The following is a 10,949-nucleotide window of genomic DNA, read 5'->3' as shown; positions in this document are numbered from 1 at the left end:
AGCCTGGAGACAGAACACAGCAGCATTACTATAGAGGCAAGACAAGTATGATCAAGGTGCCAGCCACCTCCACTGAAGCTGGTTTCAGGCACTAGCTGGGGTCAGAGTCAACTGCAGCAGGCTGCTTTCCCAAGGTTAACAAGCATCAGTTAACTTTTTTTTTTTATGGTTCAAAAGACAGCACTAGTATTTTTGGGTGTCAAATCAGGATCATCTCTAATAGGCAATGGCCCTGCCTTCAGCTGTGCCCCACAAAAAAATCACTGGGGTTTTGTGAACACTGGTGTTTGGTAAAGGAAAAGCCTGCTCCAGAGGTTCCCAATCCCAAAAATGACTGGCTAAAGTTCACAACTGCAGGCTGGACATGTTTTGGGATGTTTCCTACAGGGCAGGCTAAACAAGGCACAAAGGCCAAAAGGGATGAGCATCACTCACAGGAAGCCCCTCCAGGGCAGGAAGAAGGCAAGTCCCTGAGTAAGACATGATCTGCAGCCATTTGTCATTGCTTGTAGCAGTCTCTTGATTCACTGTACACATGGAAACAACAATTATTTTAAGTCATCTTTCCAGAGAAAGAAATAAACTCGTTTTGGTAAATAGGAATTGAAATACAAGAACCAGACAAACTCAGTGCTGTATGAAAGTATGTTTATTCCAAAGCTAAATTTCTCACAGAAAACCATCTCTATGAACAGCAGCACTGGTCATGACAAACTCCAAAAGCCTCCTGGGCTCCAGGGCTTGAAGTCCTGAACAGAGCAAGCAAGAACCTCTTCTCAAAGTTGTCAGGGAGAAAGGGGGAATGACAGAAAACAGATACATGGCCGTTTGGCACAATTTCAGAAACCATACCTGCTCCCAAGAAGAGCAAATGTACCAAGACACTTTGCAGGGAGATTAATGCCTGCACAAGAATCTCTCAGAACACCCTGGAAAGGAGCAGCTGCCCCTGTCAGGAGAGAGCTGCATTATTCCTGCAGACAGAAAGCAGGGCTCTTGGTTTTCATCATGTGCTGAACTGCTTCCAAGGACCCAAGAGGCTGGGATGTTGTGCCAGGGATGTGCTTCTCTGCAGCCTGTGCATGTCTGGGCCCAGCTGGAGCTCTAAAGGAGTTCCCCTGCTTCCCCCTGCCTCAGCCTCTCGGAGAGGTGCTTGCTGATGGCCAGGAGGGGATTGGCTCTGTACTGGGGATCGCTGATAACCTCTTGAAAGCGAGCCACTTCCTCCTCTCTGAGGAAAGAAAAATAACACACCAGTTCTCTAAGTGCCTCATGTGAAAGGAACTGAGCAGATAAGGACCAGCTCCTAAAGTAGCAGATTTCTGCTGAGACAGAGCACTCAGTGATCCTGAGTGTAAATCTCAGAGAAAGACAGTGCAAGAATAAACCTAATTTAGCCAAGGGCAAAGCTCGAATTGCTGCCAGCTTCATGGGAGCCAGGGACTTTGATCTCATGCCACAGACACACAAACAATCATGACAGTGTCCAGCATCACTTGGGAATGGTTTTTTTTTTTAGAGCTTTTCCTTGGTAAACCAGAAACAAGAGACTGTGGATCTGGTCAATCACCAGGAATGAAAATTACTTCAGATTGCACCAGCACAACATCAAATTCTCTTTAGAGAGCCCCTCTACTGACTCTCTTTATTGCTGAACATTGAGCCTTGGTAATCCTACATGCACCACTAGCTGGGCACCACGGGAAGAGCATGACAGAATTACCTCTGCATGCCTGGTCACAGCTGCTTCCTGGGGAAACGGCCTCATCTCAAAAAGCAAGCAAGCAGGGAGGGACAAGAACAGAGCAGGAGTATAAAAAAAAAAACCCTGTGAGTTTTCACACAGCCACATCCACTACAGCACCCTCATCTCCCTCAGACTGCCAGGCTCTCCACAGCCTCGCCAGACAAACGCTTGGTAGTGCTCAGCTACTTCCCTCCCCTTCAATGCTCCTGCCAGAGAATCAGAGAGAGGAGCCAATGCTCCTGAAGCTTGGCTTGGGGTATTAAGGTGAGGCTTAGGGAACCTCTCATCCAAACTAATACTTTGGGAAAGAAACCTCAAGACGTTCCTCCAAACTTTTTCTCTCCCAGGAAGCACAGACTTGCCAGGCCACCAAAAGCAAAGCAAGGCAGAACTGAGTGAGAAAGGCATCCCAGCACCAACACAGGCCTGTTTCTGACAGAGAAGGTATTCATGGAGAGCAGTGCTGCATCTGTAGCCTGACTGTTCAGCCTCAGTTTAAAGCTGAATGGCTCAAAACTGACAGAAATCCAGGAAAACAAGAAAGCAAACACTGCCAGATCACAGAGCCTAGCCCCAGGAGAGCTGTGCTGCGGGAAAATGAAGTTCTTGATGGCACTGTAAACTAACCAACAGATAGGGAATAAGGAGCTGCCAGACTAAGTCCAGAAGTTACTTGGACACATCTAAGTTCTCCATCCTTGTTGAGATATTCAAAAGCCATGTGGACTTGGGTTTTGAGCAACCAATTCTAGGTAACCCTGCTTGAGCACAAGGGTTGGACCAGGTGACCCCCACGGATCCCTTCCAGTCTCAACCATTCCGTGAGGCTCAGCAGGAACTGGACACTGACAAATGGGTACTTACAGGAGCTGATGTTTCTGAGCTTGTTTCATCAGACAGAAATCTGCTGGTTCTGCCTTGGCTTTTATGTGGCTATGGAGAGAAGAAACAAAACAAGTGAGTGTTAGAGCATTAATTTAGCCATGGCTGTGTAGATGGAAAGAGTCCAGGGATTCTGCATCTGCCTTTCCAGAAAGAACAGGTAATTAGTTGTCCTGCATGGAAATTCTCCTGAAAGGCAATTATTTCCATAGCCAGGCATTGCAGGGAAATGCAAACTCCTTCCACCTGAGGCTGAGGGAGCAGGAAGCATTACAGGAAAACCACATCTCTCAGAGCCAGCACTGGTCATTATCTGTCCATGCCCAGATCCCTTTCTGCTTATCACTGACCTCCAGGTCAAACTGATCCTGTTGCTTAGAGCCAAGATTCCATGGAACCTCCCCTCCCCACCACACGTGTCACTTCTGCACAGCTCATGCTCCCTCCTGCTGACACTGCAGAGCTCCAGCCTCCACAGCCACTGTAGGAGCACAAGGGATGCTCAGCAAGAGGAGGGAGCTGCCAGCCCTGCTATGTGCTATAATGCAGGATGGTGCACTGTGTGCAGAAGAGGCACAGCAGCAGATACACATCTGCCACCTCTCCATGCATTCCTTATTCCTGGGCAAAGTCCAACGAGACCAGAGGTGTAATACCATCCCTCGTGACGCCCGATGCCAAGCAGCAGCAGAGATTTACCACAAAGCCAGCACTAAGCCCCAGCAAGGGACACACAGGAAGCACAGAGATTGCTTTTGGGACTTGTGGTGCACAACAGGAGCTGCTGGTAGAACTGGACATTAGGGAAAGGAGAAGAAATTGCCATTTTTCAGGATTACACAGATATGAAAATTAACAGAAGCAAGAGGCTGGGGACCCCAATTCACCCTGAAGCAGAGCTCCAGCACACAGGCCAAGGGGGGAAAGGGGGCCTGAATCCCACCTCTCTGTTGGAGCAGAGATCAAGGAGGAATATTCCCATAAGGGTGGGTGCTGGGGGTTATGGCCACCCCTACCTGATCTGCCCCAAAGGTCAGGAAACACAACAATTTCTCACCTCCTCTTCAAGACAGCAGGATCTGGTCTCTTGTTACAGTGACCTCCTCTTCCTACTTCTCTCTCTGGCATGCTACACTCCATTCTCTTACATTGCCTTTTTTCCCCCCTATTCTTTCTTTCTTCTTACTCCCCTTGCCTCACATTCCTTCAAGTCACTCATTTCCATCACCCACCTGTAATTCAATCAGTTCCTGCTCATTTTCCTCTCCTCTCCCTTCCCTCATCTTTAACAGCTCAGCACAGGAACAGAAACTTCTGGTCCTAGTTTGCCTGGAATGCTCACAGAAGCTGAGGAAAATCCTTTCTCAAGCTGGATAGCAGCCCTTGGTCACCAGAGCAGGGCTTGCCAAATCTGTGTGTGCCACCAAGTCACCATGGCAGTCCCTTCAGAGGTGAGCAGCTCTGCAGAGGGTGGCAAAGCCTAAAGGAAAGTTATCCTGGGGTACATTTCCTGCTGCATTTCCCCTCAAAATCACCAGCATTCTGCCTGTTCACTTGGACCCTGTTAGCAGCTCAGCTTCATTACACTTCATTGCCTTCATTCATTATAAAGCAGAATCAAAACCTCCCTGTAATGCGCTTTTACCCTGCAGGAGATCAAATTCCTGGAGAATCTAATCTTTTATTAATACTGCTGACAAATCACCAGAGTATTACCCTTCCTTTCTGTAATGATTCAAATCCTATAAAGGCCTCCTCCAATTATTTCAAACACTCCTCTACAGACATTTGGGAAGCCAGAAACCAGCAAGGGGAAGAAGAGCCTGTAGCTCCTCCATGCCAGTACCAAGGGGGGCTGGTCTGGGGTTAGCAGGTCACAGGCAGCGTAGGTGACATCAGCCCATGTCCAATTCCCACCTCCACAGTGCCAACATGGGCTTCTAAAAGGAGAGGCTTTTGGCAAAGGTCTGGGATAGGGAGAGACAGAGCTGACAGTGCACAGGGAACAGCCAACTCAGCCATGCTCTTGGCCAAAGTCACACTACAAAACAAAGAGTCTGGCCACAGCACAAAGGGCACTGCTCAAAGGCTTGGAAAAAAAAAAAAAGTGCCTCAGGATAAAGCCTGGATGAAGGCCTGGAAGGACGGAATGTCAGGCTGCAACACCACAAGACAAGGTTATCAGGTGAGCTCAGCAGCATTACAACATGCACACCTACACACCACTCCTGCAGCTCCCAGGACATCTGGATGCTCCCAGCCTGTCTCATGCCAAGCCTCATCCAAGCAATATGGTTCCCCTCTCAGCTGTGGGTTCAGAAGACACATCTCATCTTTTATTCTTGTGCCAAGTGAAGCATAAAAATGGTTAATATAGAGTTGTGAATGAGACCCTGTTCTCCTGACCATGGCCTGCAGCTGCAAGCTGAGCTGAAGGCCCCTTCACCCTGCAGGAAGAAGGGAAACACACAGCCCATCTCCAAATGGCACCAACCTTTTGAGAGGCTTCCTTGCCCTGCCACCTGTGGTTAGGTAAGAGAGCTCAGGCAGGGCTTCCATCAAGGGCTGCATGTCTCCCACCACAGGTGTTGCTTTCCGCTTCGCTTCAGCTTTTTGCTTTTGCTTGGCCATCTTCACACTTTCTATTTCTGCATCAGAAACAAGGCATTACTGCAAGAAGGGGAAAGGCCTGCAGGACATAACCCTTGAGCTAAGAAATAAGTTGTTTTACCATTTACAACAGGCCAGAGGTGATATAAACCAGAGAAAAAAATGAACAAAACGCAGCTGGGTCATGCCCTCTGTTGATGTGTTGGCTTGTAACTATATACATCCCTTCTGACAGTGCAACGGGAAGTGAAATTCCCAGATTTTGTCTGTTTCCATCCCTTACAATGTTCATTGCTCTCAGCAAAACTGCACAGGAGTCCTGGTGTGGCAAAAACCACATTGATCTTGCATGGAATTGGGAAACAAGAGGGGAAGGGACAACACAAATAGAGTCAACTCCAAATCTGGCCTTAAACAGGCACAGCCCCCTGTCTGCGTTGCTGTTGGGACCAAACAACAGTCTCCTAGCACAGGCAGGAAAGATGGACTAAATGTCAGTTGTTTACTTAGTTTGAAGAGTCAAGGCTCCACCTCAATGACTCATTGTAGAGTGCAAGCAGTCAGATGTTGGATAAACTGGACCCTTGGAAAAGCACTGCACCAAGCAGTAGATGCACGTGGCTTTTCTCAGGACCAGGTTTTCCTGTCTGCCAGCAGCAGCTCAGACAAGGGTGTGGGCACAGAAAGCTCCACAAATGTTACATTTGTCTCCTTCTTTGTCTTAAGAGGTGAACATTAAAAGCCACAGACTTTTCTGTTCTTTTCTGCCTCAGTCCTTGAGGCTCCCTGATGTAGCAAGTAAGTCCCACAGCTGCCATAATTCCCAAAGCCAGCAGTTTCAAGGGTGAGCACCAGCAGAGTATGTCCTTTAGGACAGGCCACAAAAGCCCAGCACTGCTACAGGCCTCCAGCTGAACTCCAAGATATGCCCCACCTGACCCACAAGTCCCTTGGACGACTGCAAGGATGATGAGCTACAAACTCCTTGTGTGGATGTGACAGTGTGCCAGAAGCCATGGGGCTGAGTTGGTGACACAGGCAGGCCAACAGCTCCCAAGGCAGTGTGGCCACAGAAGCCAGAAGTATTTTTGGTGGGAGCACAAAAGCAGCCAGTCCTACTTAGAGACCACAATCCTGGGTCTAATCCTGCTCCCACAGTCAAGGAAGCAGAACTCAAATTCAGTGGCTGCTCCTTTAATTAATACCTTCGCCTTGCTTCTTCTCCAGCTCAGCTGAGTAGAAGAGCAACAGTTTTTCATGAACTGCAGCTCTGCTGCACATGGATGTTTGTGACAAATCAGGATTGGAAACACTTCTCCTCACAGCAATCCCTGCCAAGAACACAGCTTTCTGTTCTGCATTACTTCTTTTTTTGGTCTGGCTTTATGAAGCTGACTACTTCAGTGCTTTCATAAACAGTATGTGCTGAAAATTTTCAGACACCTGATTCTGCGCAAACATCCCAAATTCTTTTCCTATGAAGTCTTGTTCGGATGAGGAGCCATGCAATATATGTATTTTTAAATGTGCATACTTCTAATGTCTGAAGCATTACAGAAGTTTTTTTCCCCTCTCTAGTCTCTCCTAAGATTACTTATTGGAACGGGAGAAAGTTTTGCATTTGCACTACTGGCTGATCTTTGGTTCCCAGGGTCTTGGCATCCAGTGTCACAAAAGCAGCCCTGGGACAAGAAGAAACAACAAACTCAGATTTAGGAAAACAGATGTAGTGATAACTTCAGCAGTCCAAGCTGGCTTCTCTTTTGGGGGACAAAAAGCTCTTTCTCCACAAAGAACTGGAAGAGTTTTTAGGTACTTCTGTGCCTGTAAAGCACTTCTAACATCAAATATCTCCTAAGACAGGTAATTTAGCCTGGAGTTTACTGTCTTGGTGTTCTCCTCAAAGCCAAGTCTCTGCATTTCACTTGCATTCTCTCATCTTAGTAATTTCAAAGCCAAGAGAAGGGGAAAGAGGCCACAGCAGGGCCAAAATAGCACACATGATCTTGGGAAAGACTGATGCTACAAAGGCATCAAGAAGGCTGGATTAAGACCCTGCAGGGATCCTGCTCCTGGGCTTTTCCAAAGCAGCTGAACTTGACCAGCACAGCCATCTGTGTTCTGTGTCCAAGCAAGATGTCCAGGCACTCAGCAGCTGTTGGCTGGTTGTTTGGGAGGTTTCCTTCACACTCATGTGTGTTAAATTCATACCTTTTTATCTAAGAAGAGCCAGAGACACCTTCAGTGCAGCTGGTGAAATCAAAGGTTAATGAACTTGGGCTCAGAGCTCAGGCACAGAGATCATTTGGTGTAGCAGAAAGCCACATCCCTTTGCCCCAAAAATAGTCTGTGTCCAACTCTGTTGGGAAAGAAGGTGTTAGGAGAAAAGGCTGTCCCAAGAACAGCTTCAGGTGACAGAAGGAACCCCTCTGCCACACTGGGTACAACTGCATAGTCCCCTACTGTGCTAAGACACTCAGAGCAAAAATAGGAGAAGAGAAGCATTTCTACCATGGGCTGGGCTTGTTTAGCTCATATTTCACTGCCTCGAGAAAGGCCAGACTGTCTGGTGAGTGGGTTCACTGACCTGTAGCATGTGGGAAAGAGCAGTAACACAGCCAGCAGTGTCCAGAGCTCTCCCCTACTGAGCGGGCAGGAGAGCCCACTGCAGGGTCTCACCACAGAGGTCTGGGATTAGCTGGTGGCAGCATGGAGCCCAGCTCCAGCCTGTCCTGCTATCCCCAAGGCTCCTGGGTGAGGAGGAGCTTCACTAGACAGCTACTCACATCTGTACCAGAGTTTTAGAAGACAGACAAATATGCTAACCTTACATGGGCACAGTGCCCTTCTGCATAAACAAAGGGTTTATGTAGTCACATATATTACACATGGTAAAAATCAAAAGCACAACTGGGGCAATGACTAAGTCTTGGTGCTAAACACTGAGAAACAATACCTGGAACTTTTATGTCAGTGCTGGGGAGGGATGAACATTTCTGAGAAGCATTCTGTCACCCAAACCCAGAGTACAGAGATCCATCAGAACTATGCTCTGTGATACCGTGTCACAGGAATACTCACTCTGCAGCCATCTTTCCTTCCTCAGCTTCATCTTCTCTTTTTTAGAAAGTATTGGTTTTTCTTCCAAACCTAGAAGAGCAGAGACATGAGATGGAGCCTGGCTCCTGCATAACAGATTGTGTTTGACCCTTGAAGCTTTTGAACTTGCTGGCACAGCAGGCAGGCTGCAGGCAGACCCAGAAGCTACCCTGCACCCCAACTTTTAGCCCAACATATCAAATCTGCCTTGCTGCGAGTTAAAAAACAACAAACAAATAAGCAGATCAGATCATCAGCATAGGATCACAGAATGGTATGGATTGGAAAGGACCTCAAAGCTCTTCCCATTTCCAACTCCCCTGCTGTGGGGCCCAGAGCAGCTTGTTCCAAGCCCTGTCCAACCTGGCCTTGAACACTTCCAGGGATGGGGCAGCCACAGCTCCCCTGGGCAGCCTGTGCCAGGGCCTCCCCACCCTCACAAGGAGAAATTTCTGAAATATATCCAGGGCAGCCCTAAGGAGCAGCTGGTCACTGGCAGCCTGTAAAAAAGACTAGTACCTACTATTTACCAAATTCAGTGTTTGGAAAGCAGCTGTTATTAAGCACTGATGTCCAATATAAAGAAAAATATCATCACAAATATTTTTACTGGACATCTGTTCCAAGTGCTATAAAATTGTATCTTATCTCACGTGTTTAAACCAAAATTGACCTTAGCCAACTTTTCTCCTGAAATGTGCTAGAAATACCAGAATTCTAATAAAGTAACAAGCTCCCTAAGGATCATGCCATTCACTTTCGCTTATTCTTAAATCTGGAGAAGAACAAGTACTTCTTTTTCCCCCCCAAAAGAAAGAGAAGAAAGGAATTCAATACAATTATGAAAACAACTCACTAAGGATAACTTCTCTGAAGCTACAGATCCTTTAGGATGATTTAAACAAAAGCATCCTTTAATAATTTCATAAGAACAGAACAAACCTGCTGAGGCTAAGGCGACCTTCCCACAAAACCAACAATGTTTTGAGTTTCTAAGACAGGGAGAATGAAGCTGGAGCTTCCACAGCTTCATTTCCCAGAAAAATAAATTCCCAAAAAGCACTTACTAAAACCACATTTGTTGTGGTATCAAAGCAGATGCTGAAAGAATAAATTGCATGATCCAATAACCAGCTCTGAGTTATGCCCACCCCCATCACCCCACATTTCTGTGGTTTCAGCGGAAAAAAAGGATGAATGACAGTCAATTATCGCATACATATTATTATTATGGAATTATTATCCCACCCCAATGATCTTCAGAAGGCTGCCTGCACAGGACACCACAGCTGCTCCAGCCTGCCCACATTTCAGCCATGGCAATGCTGGGAAGATCTGCCCCTCATTTGGAAACACACTCATGACTTCACTGGAAAAACATCGCCTGGCAGCATTTGTTAATGAAAATAAAAAGGCCCAATTCAGCCAGCTGGCCAACTCTAGTAATAACAGCAATTCAGGTCTGGGTTGGTATTTTATCCCCAAAACACTAGTGGAATATTTAAGGAAACACAAAAGCTGTTTTCCTGGCAGGAACCCAACCCTGGTGCTGGCCAGGGTGGGGGAAGGTGGCCACAGATAACCAGAGAGTGCCTGAGGGAAGGGAGCTGCATCCCTCCTCTGCCAGCAGCCAGTTCCTGCCCTTTTCCATCACTTGGCTCCCTAGACACTCCAATTTCCATATCCCAGCCTGCCCTCAGAAGGCTGTTCAGCTGCTTGAAGGTGCAAAGTTGTGTTTGGCAGCTTCCAGTTGCGATGCCGAGTGCCAAAACCGCCGGAAAGCCACTGGAGGCCAGCGAAGGCAGAATTGAGCTAGTTAATTAACAGCACAGACTGTCCCCAAGGTAGCCTTTTATTTTTATTTAGCTTGCAAGCACCTCTGAGATCAAGCCAAATCACAGCTCCGTTTTAATTATTTTCCTGTGAAATCAGAAGGGTTTGAATCCCCCTCTCCAGCCCATTCCACAGGTAATTTAACAACACTTGCCTTTGAAACCCTATGAATGAAGGAAAGGTGAGCAAACCCCATTACACTAGCTAAGGATAATATCCATACTGTAAATTTGACAATCATTGATTTAAGCAAGAACATGCTTTCTTCTTTCTTCCCTCTGATCTGTGCAGTACAAGACATGCCAGATAGAAACACATTAAAAAAAACCACAATAGCTTTTTGCCACCTACATCAAGCATTTGGTGCTACTCCTGGCAATACTCAGGATGCTGCTTTCATGACAGAGAAGCAGATTTTTGAGGATGGCTTCCTTAATTTCAAAGATCTTGAGGGTTTTTTTGGTAAAGAACTCAGACTAAAAGTAAAAATAGAATAGATATACACACACAGACATATATATATATATATATGTGACTATTTTTCATAAAGAAATCCTTAGACTAAATATATCTAGAAATCCCACCTTAGAAATCCCCATTTAATCTTTTCTAGGCATTCAGAAAGAAGCTGGAGTGAGTTAAAGCTGTAACACTACAGGCTTCCCTGCCCCAAGATCCCACTATTTAGTTTTGGCTCTGCAGCCAAGAGGGTTTGACAGTTCCAGGAAACTACGTTACTTGGAGCATTTGGCCATTCCCAGAAATATTCAATAAACCT

The 10,949-nt window shown here is 46.6% G+C and overlaps 1 protein-coding gene across 1 annotated transcript in view; it reads right to left on the bottom strand.

Annotated features, from left to right (window-relative positions):
• Positions 1-634: 634 nt before the first annotated feature.
• Positions 635-10,949, bottom strand: part of SLX9 (SLX9 ribosome biogenesis factor) — a 40,431-nt gene continuing 30,116 nt past the window's right edge. Inside the window, exons 3-6 of the mRNA XM_066553409.1 lie at positions 8,321-8,389; positions 5,124-5,277; positions 2,612-2,680; positions 635-1,231 (exon numbers count right to left, since the gene is read on the bottom strand). Of these exons, the coding sequence (XP_066409506.1) occupies positions 1,105-1,231; positions 2,612-2,680; positions 5,124-5,277; positions 8,321-8,389 (419 nt within the window). The 3' untranslated portion in view covers positions 635-1,104. The remainder of the gene's footprint in view (positions 1,232-2,611; positions 2,681-5,123; positions 5,278-8,320; positions 8,390-10,949) is intronic.

Source organism: Molothrus aeneus, chromosome 7 (assembly GCF_037042795.1).
Source record: "Molothrus aeneus isolate 106 chromosome 7, BPBGC_Maene_1.0, whole genome shotgun sequence".
In the NCBI taxonomy this organism is placed as follows: domain Eukaryota; kingdom Metazoa; phylum Chordata; class Aves; order Passeriformes; family Icteridae; genus Molothrus; species Molothrus aeneus.
This window is presented reverse-complemented; position numbering and strand designations above follow the sequence as displayed.